The sequence below is a fragment of the Paroedura picta genome, chromosome 13, assembly GCF_049243985.1.
Source record: "Paroedura picta isolate Pp20150507F chromosome 13, Ppicta_v3.0, whole genome shotgun sequence".
NCBI classification, from domain to species: domain Eukaryota; kingdom Metazoa; phylum Chordata; class Lepidosauria; order Squamata; family Gekkonidae; genus Paroedura; species Paroedura picta.
In genome coordinates, this window is record NC_135381.1 from 8,321,953 (window position 1) to 8,347,956 (window position 26,004).

The window sequence follows — 26,004 nt, forward strand, 5'->3', positions numbered from 1 at the left end:
CTCCACTGCCTTTTGGTGCCTTACTGGATACGTTCAGCAGATAATTGGCAGCTTGGGGGTGGGCAGGTTGGAGTGTCTCCTTGCACAAGTGACAGCACCCAAACACTGCACAGGTAACAATATCACAGGACTTTCCTCCCCTTTCCTCCCATTGGACAGAAGACGAGGAGCTCCTGGATTTTTAACATCAACTGGCTTTGAGGCATTAAATTGTTTAACTTTTTTATTGTATTGATACGTCGTGAGCCCCCAGGATAGGGTGGGATAAAAGTCTGATTTCTTTTTAAAATGTGTTATCCAATAGCCAGAAGGCATGAAAGAAAGAGAAACTGGAAGCTGCTAGGGATTTTTCTGGGTTCTTATCGGCCGAGTAAAGATGTAACCATCTCATAGGGATATGAAACCAAGCGGGCGGACAAAGACGGCAAAATGTAGGATCGTCTAAGGTTAACGTACAACAGGCGCGCCACAAGATAAGGTAAGCCCGAAAACCTACCCCTCATCACTTCCGAAGAAAGAGTGTTTTATCTGGCCGGCACAAAAGCTCTTAAACGACGTGGAGAGGTCAACAGATAAGGACGAGAGGGAAGGGAATCTGGAGGAGAAGTGCTGGAAAACAGACGAACGAGAGCAGCAGACCTCTGATATATCGAAGGCGTTTCTGGCCAAGCTAAGCCAGTGACATTTTTTTGTAATCTACAAGAGCTTTCAGCAATAAAACCCGAGAATTAGAGCCCAGGCCTGAGTAATTCAAGGTCAGCAAAGAGACGAGTGGATTATCTTTGGAAAAAAAACTATATTTATAAATCTGTACGACAGGTCACTTTGGACAGGGATTACTCAGCCGGTGCTGGATTACAGTAACTTGGGGTGGACGGAGATGACGATACTTAGCGCTTTTGTAGTCCCGAATGTTCAGCCTAGCTAATCGAAGCAGGACAATAAGCCAGAAGGCACACATTTCTGCCCGTTGCCCCGGAAGAGCTACAGGGCACCCACATTGCACGGCGCACCTGGATCCCAAACAGCAGGCGGAGAGATTAAGGCTGACCCAGCGGAGGGGGGTGACGAAAACAGACTCCCAGCTGGGTCTTAGCAGCTTATAGCAGGGGTAGTCAACCTGTGGTCCTCCAGATGTCCATGGATTACAATTCCCATGAGCCCCTGCCAGCGTTTGCTGGCAGGGGCTCATGGGAATTGTAGTCCATGGACATCTGGAGGACCACAGGTTGACTACCCCTGGCTTATAGAACTCTTTGACGTTCCAGCCCGGAGAAGCTGCTAGCTGTAGTGCAAGTCTTGAGGCTGGTCTCGTGTTTCCTTCCAATGTGTGGATCTGGAGAGGCCTGGCCCTCACCTTGACAGGGTGTGGAGATACCTCCTTTGGGAAACAGGGTGTGTGTGAATAGTTTGGGCCAGGGTTCCATCCCAAGCAGGCACAAGGATTCAGGATCTTGGGCCAAGGGCGATTTCCTGGAAGGCCACCAGCTGCTGATTTCTGAGTGCTGTCTGGAGGGGCAGGGGATCGACTGCTTGTGCACAGAGCTGCTAAGGGCTAAGCGGGGCTCGGTGAAGACCAGGGAGGGCACGGCTCGCTTCCGCAGGCTCTGTCTCCAGCACTGCCACCTGTAAGGGTGCTGGCAGGCTCCCCTCCCCAATTGACAGACCCCTTCTCCTGCCACCACCGGTTTCCCCTCTAAGCTCTGCACGTGAGCGGTGGGTCGTTAACTCAGGAAGTCCCGTTCGGTGGCAGTCTGCAGCTGTACAGGGTCTAGCACTGCCCGTTGCCCATTTTAAGAAGGCAGCAGATATATTCAGCTCAGGATGTGGACTGCTCCACTCAGGAGGGGGCGGGGATTAGAGGGAACATTGATCGCCACTAGCCTTCCATCAAGGTGTTGTATGAGCTGCCCTCTGCCTCGTAATGCCGTGCAATAAGCAACCTTTGACCTCTTTGACACTGCAGGTAGCTTTCAGCCTCCCTCAAGAATTGTATTGGGCCAGAGAAAACCTCAGGGTTGGTGGTTTTCATATATCTCCCCTGTGCTTCCAGGAGCCTTAAAGGTAGGTAAAGGTATCCCCTGTGCAAGCCTTAGCAGGAGCCTTAGCAGCAACTATTAAGGAAGGGGTCCCATCATTGCTTTGACACAGTTTCCCTCTCTCCCCACTCCTTGAGGGAGGAACCTTGGTCAATGTAGCTTCTTTGCCCATACCACCCGTGCTTCTCCGAGAGGATTGGGCCTTGTTCTTCCAAGACAGCTTGACATTTTGGCCTTAACGCCTCGGTCTTGACATTTTGGCCTTAACGCCTCGGCCTCATGGCCTGGCCTTGACTTTTACCTTTCGGCCTTGTCGTTTTTATAGACACACTACTGGAAAATTAAACACAACTAATATAGAAGAGGGGTTGCTCTAAACCTAGTCTGTGCATGGGCCCTTTTTCTCTCTCTGCATCTCTCTTCCAACGTGGTTGTCTCATGTTTCATCACAGGCCCCCAAGTACAGAAAGCTAAACTCTGAAGCACGGACAGGACTAGAGGGGGTGCTCAACCTTATGGGATGAGCTGCCCAAACGCTACTCTGCATCGGGGCCCAAGTAGACAGCCTTCTCCATGGAGTCCTCCACGACCATGTACTCCAGGTGAGAGGGGTAGTTGGTGCACTCAAAGTGCTTGTTGTTACGGATGTACTTGATGAACTCTGGAGCCCCAGGGTAGATGATGTTGTCGGCCAGGAGGACGGAGCCCTTCCGCAGCAAGCCGCATTCCTGGAAAGGGGAAGGAAAGAGTAAACTGTAACACAGATAGGCCTATCATATATTCACAGAACTTGAGAAGCTCTAGCAGTTTTCATTCATTCATTCATTCATTCATTCATTCATTCATTCAGGATCTTCTGAACGTCTCTTGCCCTGAATATCCTAGGAGGTTGCAGTTAGCTGGCTGCAACTTTACAGTGCTTTCTACCACCATCAGTTATGACAACAATAAAAGGAAGCACAGTAGTAAAACCCATCCATAACAGAATCAACAATAAAAGGTAGCAATAGAACCACTATAAAAGGGGATAAAAACCCTGCAACAGATTGTGCTTTTGAAAAGCTTAGAAGTCCTGTACAAACAACTTTGACAGGGTTAATTCTTCAAGGAAACAGAGAGCCTTGAGTGACAGGCTCTGCTCCAAGAGTTCTGATTGGTTAGCGTCAGATGAGCAGGGAAAGTCTTTTGAGAGATGCATGCTGAGGAGAGAGTCCATCAGATTTCTGCCTTGACTGAAGACGGTCTAATTTCAGCTGCTATGCTGCTTTTGAGAACATTTCCGCAGAACAATCCTGCCGAATCCCAGACTGGTGGGATCTCGACTTCCCCGAAGGGAGTTCTCCGACTTACCTCGAGTAAGATGGTGTCTGGGGCATATCTCTCTTTCCAGTGGTCCAGAAAGACAAAATCCAGCTTCTCGACTTCGTATTTCTTCTTCAGCTGTGGGATGATGTCTTCCGAATGGCCTTCCAGGATGGTCACCTGAAAGCCAAGGGACCCCAAATTGCTGAGCCCCATATTGGATGTTATTGCTACCTTTAATAGCAGCCGTCTCTCTTTGCTGACTGTGTTAATTGCCTGGATGGGAAACCCCGGGCAAGCTGCAACGACATGCCCTTGGTCACTCGGGGGATTTATTTGGGGTGGGGGTGGGTCTGTGATAAATGGGCTCAATTATTTCCTCCACCAATATTTTTGTCTCCAAGCAATTATAAGAGGTGATGACTTGGCTTTGGGTAAAAGGAGAGCGAACACTCAGCTGGCGCCTGGAGAAATTCCCCTGGTGGAAATGCTATGGTGGCAGAAAACTCAATCAAATGCCGAGGCCCAAAGGAAATCGAAAGCAGGGAGAAATTTTAAAAGGCTGGCTGAATGTTTTGCTATTACAAACTATCATACAGTAGCCAGAGATGCTGCTAGTGCTGGGACTACATGAGACAGACGATGTCCCTTTAGTTTACAGCAAAATGTTGTGTTCTCTGTTTTGACTCAGAGATGGTTAAAACTACGGTGTGCTAAAGCCGCACAGGATGCTGCTGTTTGCCGCTCCTCCACTCCAATATTGGGTGTATTCACGTTTTCGACTGCAGAAACTTTTCTACTACTAAATTTCATGAAGTCGCCAGCATAATTGCGTGAGCTAAGTAAGGTTAAAATTATGCATTTTATGCCGTTAAAGCAGCCAAATAAGTCTGGCTTGTGTAAAAAATTAAGTATTGCATGATTTCAAACCCTGTGGGACACTGACCCCGCCCCCTCGCCCCGGGCCAGCTTTAAAATTTCAGTAGATTCTATATCTCCAGGCCATAAATGACTACAGCCTTTGGAATCTGAATTCCATTGGTGGGGGACCTTAGCCTTAGCCAGCTTTACATTAGGAAACCAGGAAGCACAAAATGAGCCCAGTGGCTTCTGAGACTGTATCCTCATTCTGCATTTTCTGTACCTTATCGCTGACTCCAGCAATCTCGATAATCTCTTTCGCAATAGGCACAAATTCGGCGTTGAATTCGATGGTCAAAAGCCGGGCCTTCGGTTTCAAGAGCCGAGCGATCCTCACAGCGGAGTAGCCGCAATATGTCCCCAGCTCCAAAACGACCGAGGGATCCGTTTCCTCAACAATCTTATCTAGGATCAATCCTGAGAGGTACGAAAGGAGAAACGGGAGCGGGGAGTGAAGGGGGTAGAAGTCAGGGAAAACGTGATTAGAAAGTTGACGAGCCGTCAACTAAGATCTTTTTAGTTTTTTCCTCTAGCTGCAGCAGATAGATTTACAGGTCTGTGCGTAAAACAAAAATCCATTTTTTATTTTCACGTCGGAAGCAGAAAAGAGGTCATGAGCAGAACAAGGGCAAGCCACTGCTATCAGTTAACTTAACTTAAACAGGGTTTAAGATTGGGTGCCCCCCCCCAAGATTCTTGGCCATGGTATAAGACTGTGCCCGAGCTGTCGGGTGATCGACCCCCTGTGAAAATGGGGTTTCCTCCTTCTAGGCAGACTGCTGCAGGGCTGTGGTTCTTCCGCGTGAAAAACTCCAGACCGTTATCTTGTCATTGTTATTGTGTGTGTGTGTGTGTGTGTGTGTGTGTGTGTGTGTGTGGAAAGGGCTACACAGAGAGTTTCTGCTGCAGAGGAGGGCAGGATGCTGTTCCCATTGGCTGCAGAGGAGAGGATGCGCAGTAATGGGTTTAAACTACAAGTACAACGATATAGGCTGGATATGAGGAAAAAAGTTTTCACAGTCAGAGTGGTTCAGCAGTGGAATAGGCTGCCTAAGGAGGTGGTGAGCTCCCCCTCACCGGCAGTCTTCAAGCAAAGGTTGGATACACACTTTTCTTGGATGCTTTGGTCTGATCCTGCGTAGAGCAGGGGGTTGGACTAGATGGCCTGTGTGGCCCCTTCCAACTCTATGATTCTATGATTCTATGAAAGAATAACAGGGCAAAACCAACTGGAATCTTCCTTGAGCTCTTCCAGGTGGAGACAGCTGCTGCTGCTTTCTCCAATAGAGGAAACTACATTCAGGAAAGGGAAGGAGAAAAGAAAGTAGCCAAGCAGAAGACTGCTCCATCACACACACTGAATGGAGATTTAGGGGACAGGTGCAGTGAAGGGTAATGCACAGGAAAATGTGTGCAGCTGGAAAGAAAAGAGCAAAGGTTACAGTTATAGAACAGCTGCAATGGGTCAGACCAATGGCTCATCTAGCCTGGCCAAACAGATGCCCCCGGAAGGCCTGAAAGCAGGTTAGGCTGACCAGGGCCTTCCCTGTTGTAGCCCCCCCCCCTGGCCTGTACTATAAGCCATACTGGCCCGATTGTAAGCCACTTTGAGGCTCCTTCAGACAGTGAAAAGTGGGGTATAAAAACCAACTCTTCTTCTTCTCCTTTTCTGCGGTTTTCCTATCATAAATGTTGACCCGAAGAGAGGAAAGGAGGAACATGGCCCCAAAAAACGAGCAATTGAGCATTCATGGGCATCGTTTTACTGTTTTTATTATTTGTATTGTTTTTATCGGAAAGGATGTACTGACAATGGCGATAACTACGTCGCACACCACCGTGAGCCTGACTTTAGAGAGGGGTGGTTTGTAAACCATATTATTATTATTACTATTATTATTACTACTACTCCTACTACTACTACTACTACTACTAATAATAATAATAATAATAAATTCCCCCATTAAAGGATCTCGGGGAGTCAGGAGTGGGAAAGGCTGAGGTTTGCTTCACCCCCGAGGAAAACTTCTCACTTGTATTAAATTAAAAAAAAAAATCTTTGGGCGCGAGGGCCGGGAAGGAGGAGGGGTTTCTCGTTATGAGGACTGCGATGATGTCGAACGGACCTAAAAACAGACGGGCCCCTCTAGCACCAGCAGGAGCTCATGTTGCTTCCGTTAAAGGAGGTCGTACTCCCCGTTTACTCTTGCGATTGCCTGCCGAGATTCCTCAGGATGAGCAGCTCTCGTATCTGAACCGAGGCTCTGCCCGGCACGGGCGATCTCTCTCAACAAGCCCGGGGAATGCCCTGCCTGTCCACCAGGGCATGCTGTTTAATCAATTTCTGTCCGCTCTGAGCTGGAAGCAACAGAGGCTGTTTCTGTGACGTCCGTGCCAGATCCCCGCAGCGACTCCCCAAGGCCTGTCGTGTCTTTACGTTACCTTAAAACCGTCTCCCTTCTTTAGCGCACGTTGCTTTGGAAGGCACAAGGTTTGGTCACCTGCAGTACAATTCAGCTCCAGTTCTCTGGTCCCACGGATGTTAATAGGAGAGGTTCAAGCAGGGGCTTAAACGAAACCAACTCCTGCGCCAGAAATCGACAGAAATTGACAATCTTCCACAATGTGCCCCTTAAGACATGCTCTCTGTGCTCTGCTTTTGGAGCTAAGATGGGTGGCAACGAGGGACAGGGCATTTTCTGTGGTGGTCCCTCGCCTCTGGACAACCTTGCCTGGCTGCGCTTTGCTAGCTGATACACTTTAACCTTAATCAGTCCTGCAGGGCCCGTAAAGCTGAGCTGTTGAAGCCTAGAAATACATCGAGAGGCTGCCCTCCCTGCTTGAAAGTCCACCCCAGGGGGAGTCAAACCTGCAAGCCCTCTAGATGTCCATGGACTACAGTTCCCATGATCCCCTGCCAGTTTGGCCACCCCTGTTCTGGCCAAGCTGGCTCCCTGTGTACAAATGTCAGTGCTGGCAGGGACTCATGGGAACTGTAGTCTGTGGACCCCTGGAGAGCCAAAGTTTGGCCACCCCTGTTCTAGGCCAAGCTGGCTCCCTGTGTACAAATGTCAGTGCTGGCAGGGGCTCATGGGAATTGTAGTCCGTGGACCCCTGGAGAGCCAAAGTTTGGCCACCCCTGTTCTAGGCCAAGCTGGCTCCCTGTGTACAAATGTCAGTGCTGGCAGGGGCTCATGGGAATTGTAGTCCGTGGACCCCTGGAGAGCCAAAGTTTGGCCACCCCTGTTCTAGGCCAAGCTGGCTCCCTGTGTACAAATGTCAGTGCTGGCAGGAGCTCATGGGAATTGTAGTCCGTGGACCCCTGGAGATCCACAGTCTGACCACCCCTGTTCTGAGAGATCTTCAGAGCTAAGCTGGAGGAAGCTGGTAACCCGAGTTCTCCGAGGAGCTGCTGCCCACCGCAGAGATTACCTTTCTCGTCCCCCACGTTCATGGCCCACTCCGTCTTGGAGCAGTACTTGTCTATCACGTCCAGGACGCTCTGCGGGTTGCCTTTGACCGCGTTGTAGGACACGGAGTTCAAGATGCGCTGCTCTTTGCTCTGATCCATGACGAAATTGGTTATCTTTTCAAGCACAATTTCATTCCAGAACATATTCGCATGGATGTTGGTTTTGACGAGCTTCACCAGGGCCACCAGGACGACAATGGAGCCGAGGCCTAGGGACACCAGGATGGTGATGATGTAGTTTTCTATCATCTGCGAGGACAGGAAGAAAGAAACAACGGAGAGGCTTTAAGGAGGCCCCAGAAAGAGGCAGCCAGCTGACAGTGAGGGGAAGCTCGCCACCTCCTTAAGCAGACAATTCCACCGCTGAACTACTCTTGACGGTGAAAAAATTTCCCCCTGATATCTAGCCAATATCATTCTCCATGTAGTTTAAACCCATTACTGTGGTTCCTATCCTCTGCTGCCAACTGGAACTGCTCTCGAAATAAGAATCTTGCAAATACTTAAAGACAGCAATCATGTGACATGTGATTCATGTCCCTTCTCAACTTCCTCTTCTCCAGGCTGAACATTCCCAAATCCCTGTTGGGAATCAAAGTCAATCTGGGGGACTTATCGATTATCCAGCCTGTACCCATTCCATGGCCTCAATGGAGTAGGAACCGGAAAAATCTCTGTGGATTCACCTGTATAGTCCCTCGGGGGCCCATGGCAGGAGACCAGCATGATTCCCACCAGAGACGCCAGGGAATCTGTCAGGCAAATTTACGGACTCCAATCTAAAAAGTCTTTAAATAAAGGAGGGTTTTATTTCCAAATAGGGAACCAGCCCCTGTCCTCTTTGACTGGAAGAGAGTACTTGCTCAGATGCTCAAACTCAAGCAAAGTTTTGTATACTTTTTGTTCACTTAACACCTGCCCTGCCCCTGCCCCTGCCCCAGGGGCGATCTTTGGGTGGGCTGACATTCTATTTCCCCATACGCCCAAAACAGACAACTTTATACATCACATGCACATTAAAATGAACAATAAGTCTGCCCAGGGATCAGAGAATCAGAGAATAATAGAGTTGAAAGGGACCTCCTGAGTCATCTAGTCCAACCCTCCACACTACGCAGGACACTCACAACCCTGTCACTCATCCACTGTAACCTGCCACCCCTTTGAACTTTCAGAATCAGCCTCTCCGTCAGATGGCTATCCAGCCTCTGCTTAAACATTTCCAAAGATGGAGAACCCACCACCTCCCGAGGAAGCCTGTTCCACTGAGAAACCGCTCTCAATGTCAGGATCTTCTTCCGGAGGTTTAGACGGAATTTCTTTTGCATTAATTTCATCCCACTGGTTCTGGTCCGTCCCTCTGGGGCAAGAGAGAACAACTCTGCTCCATCCTCTACATGGCAGCCTTTTAAATACTTGAAGATGGCTATCAGATCCCCTCTCAGTCGTCTCCTCTCCAGGCTAGATAGACCAAGCTCCCCCAACCTTTCCTCCTACATCTTGGTCTCCAAACCCCTCACCATCTTTGTTGCCCTCCTCTGGACACGCTCCAGTTTGTCTACCTCCCTCTTCAACTGGGGTGCCCAAAACTGAACACAGCACAAACCAGAGCAGAGTAACGTGGTACCATCACCTCCCATGTGGGAGGTGATCACCTCCGTGACTCTACTCTGCTAATAAGCCTAACTATACTTCTGCGCAAATGTCAATGCATAATTTTATCCCAATAAGCTGTTATCTTATCTGGTAAGCCAAGCGCCAGGATTCTTAGATTTTATCTAGTCTGCTGCTTATCTAGTCAATTGAGCCACTGCCGGGATCTTCTTTCCATCTGCTCAGGACTTCAGTCAAAGTCCTGCTATCGGTAGCTTGTTCCTCTGCCAGCGGAGGCTGCTTTTTTGCTGAAGCGGAAACGTTAATTGTGGCGCTCTTGTGGCACAGAGTGGTAAGGCAGCAGACATGCAGTCTGAAAGCTCTGCCCATGAGGCTGGGCGTTTGATCTCAGCAGCCGGCTCATGGTCAACTCAGCCTTCCATCCTTCCGAGGTCGGTAAAATGAGTACCCAACTTGCTGCTGGGGGGTAAACGGTAATGACTGGGGAAGGCACTGGCAAACCACCCCGTATTGAGTCTGCCATGAAAACGCTGCAAGGGTACGCGGAGGGTGTTTTGATAGGTGTCAGGGTTCTCGGAAAGATCCCCGTCAAGCGCCCGTCGACAGCGGGTACAGATTTGCAAAAATTTGAGCTTTATATTGCTCCGTGGGAGGCTCTGTTGTCAAAACACATCCAGCCTTCCGTTTGAAGTTGGCATTTCATTGTTTTGTGAGGAGGAATAAAGTTTATTATGCGGCAAGCAGACCTTTAAGATAAACCGGTTAAAACGGAACATGGCGATTTGCTTCAAACCTGCTGGCCTTTGGGGCCTTTCCATTTTACCGTCCGCTGGCTTTTTCATTTACCTCAACTGGCATTTCTCTGAAGCATCAACTTTGCTTCAACTCAGTACTTAGAGGCCGAGACCTTCCCCTTATGTTGCCTCCTGGCTCTGCAATTCAAGAGGCTGATGGCCTCTATATATGGAGGTCCCCTTTAGTCACCATGGCTAGTAGCCACTGACAGCCCTATCCCCCATGAATCTGTCTAATACCCCTTTAAAGATGTTTATTCCTGTGGCCCTCACTCCATCCTCTGGCAGCGAATGCCCCATGTCAATAACTCTCTTTCCTTTTGTCCGTTCTGAATCTGCTGGCCATCAGGTTCATCGGACGCCCAAGTTGTAGTGTTTGACAAGAGGGAGAATAAGTTCTCTTTGCTTTGTCAGCTCCGTCCACCCCGGGTGCAATTTTATAAACCTCTATCACAGTGGTTCTCAACCTCAGCGTTGGGACCCTTTTGGGGGTGGAACGTCCCTTTCACAGGGGTCGCAGCAGGGCAAGCAGCTTGGCTGGAGGGGTGCCATCCACACAACAGCCTTGCGGGGTAGATCAAGATAGAGCATTTGTCTGTATGGAGCAGCGGAAAAGTGCGAGATCAGCATGGTGGGACAAGAGGCAGAACTGAACTGAGAAACCCTGGGGAAAAAAACTCATATACAATCCTGAACAATGGATCTTCATGCCACTGGACATTTTCGGTTTAATTTCTGTGAAAGAACACTTGCATAATTTTAGGGTTGGGGGTCCCCACAACAGGAGGAACTGGATTAAAGGGTCGCGGCATTAGGAAGGTGGAGAACCACTGCTCTTATCAGGTTCTCGCGTGGTCGTCTCTTCCACAAATGAAAAAATCCAGGAGTGTTTCGCCTTGCTTCATAGGGAAGGTGCTCCGCCTTCCCCGAAGCTCTCTCTCTTTCTTCTCCAGTCCGACTACAAGCAGTTGAGCCAGATTCCTGCCCCTATACAAAAGAAATCCAGGCTAATGAAATCCAGGGAATATAACAACGGAGTGCATTGTATGTTCAGCATTGCACAACTAGCTGCAGACGAGCCAGGACATCTGGAGAGGCTGGGCCCCTTCTAGGAAATTTTGGTCACTGTCCCATGCATGCTTTCTGGGGACCAAGTCCCAGCAACCTCGGCACAGCTTACTCGAGAGTAAACAGAGGCTGCGGAGGTTGCTTCTTTGCAAGAGGTACTGCCACGCACTGCCTTGTTCTGTTGCCGTTCAGTTCACAGCAGCAAATTCTATGCTGCCTTTGCTAAGGTAGGAATAAGTAAGTTATTCCTAGGGACCAAGGGACCAAGCCCTATGAAGATAGGTTGAGGGACTTGGGAATGTTCAGCCTGGAGAAAAGGAGGTTGAGAGGGGACATGATAGCCCTCTTTAAGTATTTGAAAGGTTGTCACTTGGAGGAGGGCAGGATGCTGTTTCCGTTGGCTGCAGAGGAGAGGACACGCAGTAATGGGTTTAAACTACAACAATATAGGCTAGATATCAGGGGAAAAAATGTCACAGTCAGAGTAGTTCAGCAGTGGAATAGGCTGCCTAAGGAGGTGGTGAGCTCCCCCTCACTGGCAGTCTTCAAGCAAAGGCTGGATACACACTTTTCTTGGATGCTTTAGGATGCTGAGGGCTGATCCTGCGTAGAGCAGGGGGTTGGACTAGATGGCCTGTATGGCCCCTTCCAACCCTATGATTCTGTGATTCTATGATTCTATGATTCTATGTTAAGGCACGACTTTAGTCATTGACTTAATTTGCACCCCTCCTTTCTCCCCGGTGAGTTTAGCCAAAGTGGAGGGATTCTTAACAATTTTGATTAACCTCGTTCACACTTATGCAGAAGATCTTGGCCGACGCAGAAAGCACTATAGTTCAAAAGCAAGAAGACACTAAGGTCTCTTATTTACTTTCCTAGCTACATGCTTAAGAGCTTTCAGTTTTGAAATGGATCTCAGCTAGCGGTTTGTCATTACCGAGCATTCGGTATCGTTATTGTTATGCAACTATCATTGTATTACTGGCAGTTTGGTGCAGTGGTTAAGTGTGGTGGCCTCTAATCTGGAGAGTCCACTTTGATTCCCTGCTCCTCCTCCACACGCAGCCAGCTGGGTGACCTTGGGCTGGACCCGGTCCTGTTAGAGCTGTCCTCACAGAGCAGTTCCATCAGAGCCGTCTCAGCCCCACCTCCCTCACAGGGCATCTGTCGCGGGGAGAAGAAGGGGCAGGTGTTTGTAAGACGCACTGAGACTCCTTCGGGTAGTGAAAAGTGGGGTATAAAACCCAGCTCTCCTTCTATATAATTGACTTGAGTACATCCTCATATATTTTTTAAATATATACAATATTTTGTCCTTATTCACTTCTGCAGTGATATTTTCAAATTACCATGTTTAACGTTCTCTTTCGGGGGGGCGGGATGTGTGTTTCGCATGCCACCTCCTGTACGCGAGTCCTTTGGATTTCGATTCACCTGCGTCCACAAGAGCAGCTCTCCTTAAACGGCACCTCCCAGGCCCATTTTAAAGCCAAGACAAGGGGCGCGTTATTGCAGGAGGCCTTTTGCGAGATAATCTGAGCCCCGATGCTTCCTCCCCCCGCGCAAGATGATTCCCTGCGCAAGGAAAGAGGTACAATCTACTTCTGCGTTTTACACCCTTCCGCAGAAGGCTTTCTGAATTCAGAAGGCCTTCACGGTTGCCGTGGAGACAGGCTCTGCTTACAGTACAGGCGATGCTTGTTCACCCATATACTTATTTCGGTGGCACAGCAAGCCCGGTTTGTTGTGGGTCTTGGGTCCCGCTCCGCCCCGTAGGGCCAGCAAAGCGTGCAATGTATGCTTTTACTATTCAAGGTTGAATAGTTGAATACTAAGGCAATGGTAATACCATATCCTTGGTAAGGCCTATCTTACAGGGTGCTCCGCCATCTCTGCCTTTCGCCGTCCGGAGAGTGAGCAGCCCAGCCGGACTGACCAGAAGCAGTCGTAGTGGTACAGAGTGGCGTAGTGGTACAGAGTTAATCCGGCGAGCCGGGTTTCCGATTCCCCTCTCTCCCCCATGCGGCCAGCTGGGTGACCTTGGGCCTGTCCCAGTCCTATTAGAACAGTTCTCAGAGAGCAGTCTCTCTCCGGGCTCCCTCGGCCTCACCTATCACCCAGGTGGTCTGTTGTGGGGAGTGGGAAGGAAAGGTGATTTGTAAGCCGCTTGGAGACTCCTTCAGGCAGTGAAAAGCGGGGTATAAAAAACAACTCTTCTTCGCCTCTTTCCATTGCTGTCTCTGTTTACTGGGAGTAGCCGGGTCAATCGGCTGCACGGTTTTCGGAGCTTTGAGATACCCAGTTCCAAGCCATCAATGCCTACTGATGCATCATGCCCCTTAATGCACATGTGTGAACAAGACAGCTGCATGCACAGTTGAAATCAATTTACTCTAGGATTGCCAGGATTGTGGGATATGGTTGCGAGATCCAGGTTGGGAATCTCCTGGAGAACTGGGGGTGAGCCCAGGGAGAACAGGGACCTCAGTGGGGTACAAAGCTAGAGAGCCCACTCTCCCACGCATCTGTTTTCTCCTGTGGAACTGATTTATGTTGTTTAGAGATGAGCTATAATTCCAGGGGATCCCCAGGTCCCACCTGGAGGCTGGCATCCCTTCTCATCTAGACCTTCCGGCCAGTTCTGTTGCTGCCCCCCAAGAACGGCCTGTCCTCCACGAATATTTCGTTTTTATTGCCGCTTCCAGCTAATCCTCCGGCACGAGGGATCCGTCTCTTATGCAACGCTTCCCTCCCGTGTATAATTCTTGCTGTTCTGTGCTGCTAGATTAAGCTGTTGTTGTTTTTGGTTGAAGCGCCAGCAGCTGGTACCACCAAGGAAAACTAAGGGAAGCAGATGTCCTTCTACCAGATCCCAGGAGAGCCCCACAGGAGGAAAGGCGGAACGGCATCCTGTTATTGCAACCCTGGTTCTACAAGAGGCAGATGGGAGAGCCAGCTTGGTGTAGTGGTTAGGAGGGCTCGATTCCCCGTTCCTCCCCCACATGCAACGAGATGGGTGACCTTGGGCTCACCACAGCACTGATAAAGCTGTTCTGACCGAGCAGGAATATCAGCGCTCTCTCAGCCTCACCCACCTCACAGGGTGTCTGTTGTGGGGAGAGGAAAGGGAAGGCGACTGTAAGCCGCTTTGAGACTCCTTCGGGTAGAGAAAAGCGGCATAGAAGAACCAACTCTTCTTCCTCTTTCTTCTGCATCCAGAAGGGTACATATTGCAAAGGCCTCATCACAATTCAAGTTAAAATGTCAGGACTCTCATGCACGTGTGATTAACCGCAGCTAACCGGGTTAACATTACAGGATGATCTCATTTTTCATGCTGGCTGCTCAAAGCTGATCACCACTTCCTGTCCTGAAAGCCTTGCCCAGCCGGTGCGACGCCATTTAGAGTCCTTGGAGCCTGGAATCCAAGCCAGATTCAATTAGTTCCTAAACTAAGGAGCACACAAGAGACGCACCTCCGCCAAGTTCCCCCACAAATGGAGTCCTCCTTCCGCCAGGGGGTAGGGATGCAACCAGGAAGAAACGGCAACCATCAAACGCCCGGGGACAAGACTCGAAAAGCTCACTGGAGATGTGTTCAGTAAATGGAGTCCTCCACGGCAGAGACTAATAAGGTTTAGCAATTACGCGGCGGGTTGATTGCTCAAAAAGGCACTGCAAAATTAATTCGCCCTGTCGATAAAGCGGCCGTCGCCACAGGCTGCCGTAAAACTGATAGGTGCAAATTAAAACTCCCCCACGTTCTCTGTTCTGCCAACGCAAGGAAGGGCTCTCGGGGCAATCAACTTGGCTTTAATCACTGTTGCTTTCGAAAGGGGATGGGCAAGATGCATTCTCCAGCCCTTCGCCAGCTAAAAAACATCCCGGTGAGTGCAAAATGAACGGCTCTCCTCGCCTTCTGCAAAACAAGTTCACGACGATTGATATTTTAAGTTATTTATTATAATCTGCCTTGCTTGACGGCGCGGCTAAGAGCGGCAGCGTCTGATCTGGAGAACCGGGTTGGATTCCCCACTCCTCCTCCACATCCAGCCAGCTGGGTGACCTTGGGCCAGTGGCAGTTCTCTCAGAGCTCTCTCAGACCCACCTACCTCACAGGCTGTCTGTTGTGGGGAAAGGAGGGTGATGTGAGTGTGAGAACACCTTTGGGTAGTAGAAAGTGGGGTATAGACTTGGGCTTTTTGCCGTATTGAAAGCGGGTCCCCCTTGGGAACAGGATTTTGCATAAGTGCAACCAATCCTTTGTAGGCGTCCTTCGATGACACCCCTTTTGAGAAAATGGGTGCTTACTGCTTAAAACGCACTCCAGGGTCTATTAGAATTCTTGTGAGGTCTTTGCCACTCAGAATAAGGCTTTGAAAGGGGTTGCTACCGTTTGGAGTTTTGGTGAAGACTACAAATAAATCATAAATAAGAAAAAACAGACAAAGATATCTTTCATTAGCTGATTGCTTGAGTTTCATTGCACTCTATTCAGCCCCTGTTCAGGATTGTGATTTCTGTATCTTGACCGAACAAGCAGCTTGGTTGTGTTTAAATATTCACATATTTGTTTGGCCACCACCTGTGACGGGGTGGCCAAACAACAGCTTTCCGGATGTCCAAGGACTACAATTCCCATGAGCACCTGCATGTGCACTAGCAGTGGCTCATGGGAATTGTAGTCCATGGACATCCAGAGAGCCACAGTTTGGCCTGACCTATGATGACAGGATAACAAACCATTCCTTTTCCTTTGCAACTTGCTGGATTATTTCTGTTTGCCCTTTTGGCAAGACCAGCAGACATTCTGACCATCAATATCACCAACAAAGGCATGATTGAGAAGGCAACAACTATTCCCAATAAGATCAGGAATACATTTATCTTTACCAGGAACAGGCAAAGGAGAAAGTAATGGACCCGAACATAGGATTAATAATCTTTTTTTCTTCGGCACTAAGGTAACCTGTTATGTCCTGACCATCAGCTAATATTATCAACACATTTCTTCTTCGTTGGATATCTTTTTTTCACAAGGACAGCTCGGCCTTAAAGAAAGAACTGTGCAGGCCTGAGGAAAGCTACACTCTTCTAAACCCATGGACTTTGGCGGACTTTAAACGAGTACAACCCTATTTAGAATGGTTTTCTTTATTCAGCCTTATCGTTTGGGTTTCATTACGAGGACAACCGCAAAGGGTAAATGTCAGACTCGACTTTCTGGTATCATTGCTGGCTTGCTAAAATCTGATAAAAACTGCTGAGCCCCTAACCTGGAGAGCCCAATCTCCTTGGACCTCAGAATCTAAGCAGGGTTAGAAGTTGGATAGGAGACCTCCGATGAAATCCAGGGTTGCCAGGCAGAAGCAGGCAATGATAAATCACCTCTTTACATCTTTGGCCTTGAATATCCTACTGGTCGCCGTGTCCGTTGTGAGTTGAGGGCAAAGAAAACTCAACACGGGAAAACTGCTGAGGGAAATAGATCAGATTCCTTATCAAGAAGAATGAAAGGACAATAATGAAGACCCTCGCTCGGCCTTAACCTCTTACATGGGGATAACCAAGGTGTATTTAAAATAGAATGACTTCAGACCACACAGCTGCGTTTCAAAGGCTCCTGGCGAATACATGGGGAAAGGTTTCAAGTGAAATGAAGAAGAAGAGTTGGTTCTTATATGCCACTTTTCCCTACCCGAAGGAAGCTCAAAGCGGCTTACAGTCACCTTCCCATTCCTCTCCCCACAACAGACACCCTGTGGGGTGGGTGAGGCTGAGAGACCCCTGATATTACTGGTCGGTCAGAACAGCTCTATCAGTGCTGTGGTGAGCCCAATGTCACTCAGCTGGCTGCATGTGGGGGAGCGCAGAATTGAACCCAGCTCGCCATATTAGAAGTCCGCACTCCTAACCACTACACCAAACTGGCTCTCCAAAATGAGGAGTCCTAAAGTGCCTGGAAAACACCCTTCCCCTGAACTCCTAGCCACAGCAAAAAAAAGAAAGGAAAAGAAGGCCCCCTCCAAACCAATCACAAGTTTGAATGAGAACCACTATGCCGAACTTGCAAACGTCTCCACATTTAGCAATTTCAAAATCTGAATTAGCTTACTTTCTTTGAGGGCGACAGAGAATTCCAGGATCCCTCGTTCTTAATACATCAACAAACATGCTCTAATATCCAAGCCACAGAACCCACCAATCTTCCAATTGCATATAAAGAAGGGGGGGAATCAAGCAGAAGAACAGGAATATCATTTCTTATTCAGTATAGAAATTTCACAAACTTTTGCAGAAATGCCGTTTTTTAATTCGACAGCCTTTCTCGGAAACCCTCACTTTACGATCTTCTCCTGCGGCTTTGAGCAGCTGAAGAGTAGCCGGGCCCTGCAAATTGGACAAGCTTTCTGGGACACTCCCAGCACTGTCTGGGATCAGGATTTTAAAAACCAGGATTTTAAAAAGCAGAAGGAGGGGGGATGCACAATGAGCACAGAGACGAAATTTAAAAAACCATCCGGCCACCCCCATGTGATGCTGCATGAACAAGATTATGAACGGCTTATGGTGTAGCAGATCACGCGATCTTTGGAAAACAAAGCCGCGCTTGGAGAGACGGAAAAAACAGAAATAGAAAACCGGTTCTCCATCCCTGTTTCTTTCCTAAGAAGCAAGTAGAGAAAGCAGCAACCTCGACACAAAGACACGCCTGAGAAGGGAATTGAGTTTGCAAGTGTATTTTTTGGAGGCCGTTTTTGCCGTCGTCCGTGCAGGAGAAATAGTTTCTGCAGATCCCGGACCCTTCCAAATAAAGTCCCTACACGGGCGACAGATGGCCAAGCTTCATTCCAGCAGCAGCTGGGAATGGAGCCGATTATCGGAGGTGGGAGGTGCCCCCCACTTTCCAAACCGACACAAATTATGATAGGGATCTTAGATAGATATTGTGTTTAGTTAGTGATACAGTCTTCGACCAGAATACAAAGACATAAAGGAGAAAAACAAAATGCGTGTGAAACTCAAGCATTTTAAGAGGGCTCTTTATTAAGGATACAACCCAGGAGTTCAAACGACTCAATGACCCACGCCGTTGAAAGTGTCCGGCAGGCATGCAAGGGGTCCTGCCACTCGGTTATTTCTTGGAAGTGACCTCCTGCGTACCCCCCAGATTCCACCGCAAGTATCTAACCCATCACATTTTTCAACTTAAAACATTCTGCTTCTCTGGTTTTAACCCGTTTAGCCGGTCGTAATTTAAACAATGGACGTGTGGTTTTTTTAAAAACCTTCCCTCCTTCTCCAGAGATCTACTTTGTGACAAGCCCGTGCAAGTAAGCAGCAAACCAGGGAGAGAGAAAAAACAGAAAACTGCTGGAGCGCCTCCCCAACCCTGGTTCCCCCTGCCGCCCCATACAGGAGCAGTCCTTTAAAAAAAAAATATATATATATATATTAAAAAGCCAGGAAAATACTCGTGGATACCTTGCTGAGCAGAAGAGGGAGCCGCCGGCCGTAATCTTTTCCTGCAGTGCAAAGAGGTGGACTTCACCGACGTTCCTCGGTCACATTTGATCACATTACAGGGAGAGCTGACAGGTTTGGGTGCCACTCAAAGGAGCAGCGTCACCCTCCTTCCCCTGCTCCTCCCCCTCTCCCCCCTCTCCCGCTCCCAGTTGCTGTGGTCCTTTCTTAAAGGTGCTGCTCTGTCTTCCAGGGACCTCGGAAGACGCGGCTTGGCCACCTGTACAACGGCACACTTTGAGTCACCTGGTTACCGCACAGGATGCTTGCGGCCGGCACAGCCCGGGGAGGGGGGCAAATTCATCCGGGAGTTAACTCTCTCGAGGGCCAAGTGCAATTGCATCAAGAGGAAAATCTGAGAAGTTGAGGGGAAGTTTTGCCTGCAGGAGGCCCCAAGCTCCGTCCCCAGCATCTCAGGGACTAGGCACGGGGAGAGACCCTTGCCTGTGGCTCACAGAACCGCTGACGATCAATACAGACAATATTGGGGCAGGGGATATTCGCTGAATCAGCATAATGGAGCTGCAGATGCTGGTGAGGGTGTCACGATGAACGATGGATGGATGGATGGATGGATGGATGGATGGATGGATGGATGGATGGATGGATGGATGGATGGATGGATGGATGGATGGATTGCTGTCGATCATGCAGTCTCTGTTGAAGCGGCGTGGATATTTTCCAAATATCTTTCCAACTAATAAAACCCGTGTTGCGGCCCCGATGACAAACTCCTTTAAACGGGAGGTGCTGGAAGGCCAGCCCAGCTCAGTCCACGGCAGGGCTTCTACTTTGCTCCAGCATGTGCACGCTTCGTTGGCTAGCTGGGTGGCTATGTGGTTGCAAGGAGGGCATCCTGGCTCCGGGGCCTCTGTGCCGCTCCTCACCTCACCTCTCCTCCAGAATTGGGGCCAGATCATGCCGGAAAGGGTCAGCCAGAGCCTGGTGGCCTGGCCAATGCCAGGCTGACATGTCTAGGGTGGGCTGAGAGGTGGCAGAGCAACTGCCTTCCCTTCTGCCCACCAGCTTGCCCTAGGGGACATTGGCCATTGTCAGAATGGGCATTGTTACTAGTACAGACTCAATACGGGGTGGTTTGCCAGTGCCTTCCCCAGTCATTTCCGTTTACCCCCCAGCAAGCTGGATACTCACTTTACTGACCTCGGAAGGATGGAAGGCTGAGTCAACCTTGAGCCGGCTGCTGGGATTGAACTCCCAGCCTCATGGGCAGAGCTTTCAGACTGCATGTCTGCTGCCTTACCACCCTACGCCACAAGAAGCTCTACTAGTACAATAATAAATACAATAAATAACATGCAATCCAAGCAAGATGCCCATGAAAAAGGAAACCTAACTGGAGCGGCTTATGCGCAATCAGACCCAGAAGTGAACTTGTCGTACGGCGCATGGGGAATTTTGACTCCAGGTGACAACCTTTTAGAACCCGGTATGTCCCCTCGATTGCATTCCCCGGACCAGCCCGATAGCTAGACATCTTTCTCAAATGGAACGACTCAGCCAGGACACATTGCTGCCCCTGGGGATTGCTTGTGCAGGTTCACATCTGTTTTGTGTATGATCAGGACATCTCTGGAGAGTGTGAAATGCTGGCTCAAATCGGCAAGCAGTGTACACCTAGGTGTAAACAGGGCTTTTCCCTCCTTCCCACTGGCCTGTCTGCATTGGACACGTCGCTTTAAGACAGCTTGGACTCCGCCTAGGCAGTAATCAGAGCAATGTTGATGAAAGAAGCCACAGAATCAAGGCCTCACAATTTCCTAGACTGATTTAGCAAATTGGAATGTGTTTTCTTGGCTGGAGGAGGGGGAGGAAGTAGAAGAAGAGCTGGTTTTTACACCCTGTGTATCACTACCCGAAGGAGTCTCAAAGCAGCTTACAATCACCTTCCCTTCCTCTCCCCACGACAGGCACCCTGTGCGGTGGGTGGGGCCGAGAGAGCTCTGAGAGAACTGCGACTGACCCAAGGTCACTCAGCTGATGGGAACTGTAGTCCATTGGCGCAAGCTGAATATTCGTCCCAAGAGAAGGAAGCCATGTCCCTGTTCCCCCCTAGCACCTTTGACCTCCTTGGAAAGGTTGTCACTTAGAGAAGGGCAGGGAAAGGTTCTTGTGGGCAGCAAAGGAGAGAACCTGCCATGAGAACCAAGCAAAGACACAACCCTTCCTGCCGACCCACTCACCATCTGCCTAAGATTATACATCAGTACATTCCCTCCTGGTAAGTATTCTCCCTCCCCCCCCCCCGCTGGGGGTCTTAATTCCAAGCATTCAATCTGTCCCAGCCACAGTTCCAAGGGATCCATTGCTGTCTAATAATCATTCAGTTCTAGAGAGAGATGCTTTAAATTGCCCTGGGAGTCACACGTTTAAATCTGAGAATCCCAGCCTGCTTAATCAAAGGTATGGGAGCTGGGGGTGGGGTGGGGGCTCTTGTAATGATTACACCAGCATTGTTGGAAAGCCCAATAATCCAGTCCAGTAGCATCTTGAAAGGCCAAGAAGACTTCCAAGGTATACACTTGTGAAAATCAAAACTCCCTTCATCAGATACAAGTGGGAAGCACCTAGAAACACTTCTACCTGATCCTTACAAGGTTATGTGTCCTGGAAATTTTGTTAGTCCTTCCATTGGACTCGAGCTGTGCTATCTAATGCATTTTTACTCCATGCTCTTCATTTAGATGCCTCCCAAAGCAATTTCCACCATTAAAACAGCACAAAATATCCACAGGAACAGCGATAAAAGCAGGTGTTAACACAACACCCAAAATAACTCCATGATAATCACGGGAGCCTCAAAACCATTAAATATCTAAATGGCCCTCTGGCAGGATCCCACAGGGCCCGTTCTGTGCTCTTAATACGCCTCTTTCTTCTGGATTTTCTCCATTTCTATCGATTTCTTACCCCTTCCCACAAGCACAGCCTAAAAAAGCTCCCAAGGCAGTTCCCAAAATTAAAAATGACACAAAACAGCCATAGGAAAAGCAATGAAAGCAATCATAAAACGGCACCCACTACAAACCGGCGATAATAAAATTAGCAGCCTCTAAGCACTAAATGCCTAAAAAAAACATAAAGCCAGTAAGTGATTGTCTAAAAACACATCCTTAAAATACTAAAAATTAATCAACTACAAATCTGGCTCGGGGAAGGGGAAATAAATGTTTTTCTCTTGGCACCCATTTTGTAATGGAAGGCTTTTCAAGTATTTGCATTAAAATGAATTGTGTGTGTGTATGTGTGTTTAGTTGCAGCCAACTAAACAGGAGTCTCCTACCCCATTTGAGATCAGCAAAATTATGATGGCGTAAGTGTTGGTGAGCTGAGGGACCATCAATCTGCTGGGCTATCAGACGAGACAGGTTCAACCAGCCTCTTTTATCAGACTGACTGGAGCAGGCAGACGGACCAACCCCTCTGCATTTTTTTTTCATTGAAGTCCTGACAGGGAAAACATAGTTTGTTAGCCTTCAAGGAGACACTAGGCTCCTGTTTGTTTCTTTTCAATCCAAAAATGAAACTAATAACTCATTTAAAAAAATGGCAACCTTAAATTCTAATAGAAAGAGGAAATGAAATCAGCAAGCTAATGTTCTACGCAGGGGCTCAAAGACTGTCCGATGTTGAGGTTAACAAATTCTGTGATGGATGGGCTTCTAACGTGCTGGAACGCCCCCTCACTGGCGGTCTTTAAGCAGTGGCTGGACAGATACTGCTCCTGGATGCTTGAGGCTGATCCTGCCTTCAGCAAGGGGCTGGACTAGATGGCCCTTCCAACTCCATAAATCTATGATTCTATAAAAATCCAAGATGGAATCTGCCCACAAGTATTTTTTTGCGTGCTATCACTGAGGATGTGTAAATCCAGTTGTAAAATAGATTTGGTTAGCTATATATTATATATATCAACATGCTTCAAGCATCACTCCCAGTCAACTGCATTTCTAGTTACTGAGTGTGTGTATATGTATGTATTTATGTGTAGACCTGTGTGTCTATATCTGTAAGAACTGTTTTTCTCAATGAGGCTCAAAGAGGATGAGAGAGAGAGAGAGAGGGAAAAATGAAAAGAAACATCATCATTATTGTATAGAACAAGGAATGAACAATGCAACAAGATTCAGATCCATCCAGCTTGGATGACGGTGCGAGTAACCACGTGCCCATAAAGTATAAGATACGCCATGTACGCTAGAAATGAATAATTCAGTGGCTACATCTGTTGGATTCTAAACTGTCAAGGCTGCACCTGTTGGTCTTCACACATGCTGCTGCCTTACGGTGATTCAGACCCCTGGTTCTCTGGAGTTTCACAGCATCTGCCATCTAATTCTTTTAGAAGTGGCTTGAACCTGGACCCTTCAGCCTGCACTGCAGATACCCTACCACAGGGGTAGCCAACCTGTGGTCCTCCATGGACTACAATTCCCATGAGCCCCTGCCAGCACTGGCAGGGGCTCATGGGAATTGTAGTCCATGAACATCTGGAGGACCACAGGTTGGCTAGCCCTGCCCTACCACACAGGTACCACGCCCTAGATTCCTGCCCATTAGGGATGCACCAGTTGGATCCCTGCCTGTCAAGGGCCCATGGGGGGAAACTGGCCAGTCTCCTCCCTCTGCCCCCGTATTGATCACCTCACTCAGCCCCACCCACTGGGCTAGAGTTGACAACTCCAGGTAGGGAAGCACCTGGAGATTTTAATGAACGGCCCTGTGGAAGGTGGAATCTGGGAGACTTCCGCAGGGTATAATGCAAAGCACCCGTATTCTCCAGGGAGGGTTGATCTCTGTTGTCTGCACATCAGTTGCAATTCCGGGAGATCTCCAGCCCCCACCTGGAGACTGGCAATCCCTTGCCGTGGGCCCTCCCCATGGGTGTTATTTATTTATTTATTTTAAATGGGCTCTTTTACTTACTCATTCACCGCCTCCCTCCACAGGGGCCGCTCCATCCTCTCTACCGCTACAGCCTTGGCAGTGGAAGAAAGAGGCGAGCCAGCGGGGAGGCAGAAGAACCCAGCAGGCACTCCCTAAGCCAGCCCAAGGAGGGCGCGACTGCGGCTGCGCGTCAGGGGCCTTCGCGCGGCTCCCCTCGTGCCGTACAACATGGCGGCGCTGTGGAGGCGGCGGCCAGCCTTCCGCTTTGAGCCCCGGCTGTACTGTACGGCACGGGCCCGGTCAGGTACGCGGGGCTTTGCGCCGATGCACGCAAGTTTTTGGGAGCGGGTTCCTCGCTCCGGCTGTAGACCCTCGGGGGCGGGCGGGGACGGGCCTGGAATAAATTGCTCCTGGCACACCAGGTGCACATTCAACAGGTGAAGAATCCCCTATCCTTGCATTGCTTCCCCCATCCTTGCACTGCATTGCATTGCATTCTTCCCCTGTTGAACTCCTGCAGGACCCAGCTGTGCAATGCACAAGAGCGATGCCGATGGCGAAAGCTTTCCTGGGAAAGGCGCTGGGGTCTTCAGTGAGCAGCTGGAATGGCTTCTTGCTCCCGGGCGGGGCTCAGCCCTGTTTAAACGCCTTGCCTGGCGGGTTGAGTCCCAGCCCGGGCCGGTTTACTCGGGAGCAAGCCGCAGCGCGCTCTGCTGGGCTTCTTCTCCGGTCCCTGTGCGCCAAAAGCGCAGCCTGAAACTTCTCACTGATCGCAGACGGGGAATCCGCGGAGAGGCACTCTGCATGTGCTCAGAGGCAAGGGGGCCATGGCCCTCCCCAGCTGCAGTACTACTCCAAATAGATCCTGGCTCAGATGAAGTCCAATCTGGCCTACCTGCCGAGGCAGGGCGCCTGACAGTTCTGCTGGCAAAAGTGTCCTAATAGCTTGGCCAAAAGGGGGGCTCTGACTTACCTTGGCAAGGGATCTGGGTAGAAAAGAGGGTCCCCTGGATCCGGCCTCCTTGTTTAAGCTGCCCTCAGTTCTCCGCTCAGATGGGCTTCTCTCTTCTTTTAGGGCTGCCAGTCAAGCTGCTGCTTGGGCCCGCCTGCCCCCCCCCCCCCGCCTGCAACCCCATAGAGGTTTTAAATTGGGCTGTCTTTCAACAGCTTTTATTAGGCTGCTTTTTCTTCCACGTTGCACACAAATTAGCCGTGGCCGGGGACAGTTCTTTGGCTTCTCTCGCTCCCTCCCTGGATGACGGGGGTTCGAGATTGTTTTCTGTCCTGGACCTGCTTTCCTACCTCCCGCCTGGAGCCGAAATATGGTTTAACAGAAGTGAAAGGGAAATGGAAAAGGATGGACGGCCCTTGTTTCAGAGGCTGTAGCAGGCTATTTAATAAACAGCACTGAGAAATAAAAAATAAATATATACATGGAAAATCAGGATGGAAAATCATGGAAGGATTGATCAGTCAAAATAAGTCATTTTGTTCATGCTGCTACTGTGCTGCAATTTGTATATAAATAGAATATCAGCAGGAAAGCAATATTTTTGTCAGAAATGCAGGAACGTTTCTCATTGGACCTCTCTTTGTAGCTTGGCAAATGCCCATATTAAGCCAGCGTGGTGTGGTGGTAAACAGCGGTGGCTTTGATTCCCTGCTCCTCCACATGCAGCCAGCTGGATGACTTTGGGCTAGCCACACTCCTGATAATACTGTTCTCACAGAGCTCTCTCAGCTTCACCTACCTTACAGGGTGCCTGTTGTGGGGAGAGGTGGGGATGCAATTGGGAGCCGCTTTGAGACTCCTTTGGGCAGTGAAAAATGGGCTATAAAAACCGATTCTTCTCAACTCCCACACAACAAAGGGTTTCCAGCCGTGCTGAAAGTTCCCCAGTGGGCTCTGCCCTAAATTATTTCTGCATCACCACACAGCCTTGGCTCCCAATTTCAGAAAGTTTAAGCCAAGTTGAATTGTCCTTACCTCATGGCAAGAAGCGGAATGTAGAGTCCCTGTCTTAGAGGAGGAACAGAAAGATCCCCGCTGGGATTTGGTGGTGTGATATGAAAGGTTATCTTTGACTTTAGACTGCAGTGGAGAGGAGAGGGGAGGGAAAGGGCTCAGTGGATTCTGACCTCTTCCGTGCCAGTTGGGAAATCTTGTTCTTCTGCTTCAGATCAACACGACTACCCTCCCTGAATCTCTCTTTTCTTAATGCAAACTTTCTACCGATGGCTAGTTTGGAATTTCTCTAGATGTAGTCACTCAATGCCTATTTTTTAAGATTGGGCTTCAATTCTTAGTTCTCTTTGCTTTTAATAACCGCTTTTCTGTTTGTGTTCCGGTGTATTTCTACTT

General features: G+C 49.2%; 2 protein-coding genes across 8 annotated transcripts in view; one reads left to right on the forward strand and one right to left on the reverse strand.

Moving 5' to 3' along the window:
• Window positions 1-205: 205 nt before the first annotated feature.
• Window positions 206-25,756, reverse strand: COMT (catechol-O-methyltransferase). 4 transcript variants are annotated; one of them, XM_077309004.1, is made up of 5 exons: window positions 25,630-25,756; window positions 7,695-7,983; window positions 4,486-4,679; window positions 3,390-3,521; window positions 206-2,767 (listed from the first exon to the last, which is right to left on the reverse strand). In XM_077309004.1, exons 2-5 carry the CDS (start codon window positions 7,981-7,983, stop codon window positions 2,576-2,578), a joined length of 807 nt encoding a protein of 268 aa, XP_077165119.1. In that variant the 5' UTR covers window positions 25,630-25,756; the 3' UTR covers window positions 206-2,575. The 4 variants fall into 4 exon arrangements, with proteins under 4 accessions (XP_077165119.1, XP_077165121.1, XP_077165118.1 ...); XM_077309006.1 differs by lacking the exon at window positions 25,630-25,756 and adding an exon at window positions 24,616-24,752; XM_077309003.1 differs by lacking the exon at window positions 25,630-25,756 and adding an exon at window positions 23,682-23,816.
• TXNRD2 (thioredoxin reductase 2) overlaps window positions 23,792-26,004 on the forward strand; it is a 43,827-nt gene continuing 41,614 nt past the window's right edge. For 2 of the 4 annotated variants that reach the window (XM_077309000.1, XM_077309002.1), the window contains exon 1: window positions 23,792-23,946. In XM_077309000.1, coding sequence (XP_077165115.1) covers window positions 23,871-23,946 — 76 coding nt within the window. In that variant the 5' untranslated portion in view covers window positions 23,792-23,870. Of the gene's footprint in view, window positions 23,947-24,055; window positions 24,080-26,004 lie in introns of those variants that run through there. The other 2 variants (XM_077308997.1, XM_077308999.1) reach the window with 2 other exon arrangements.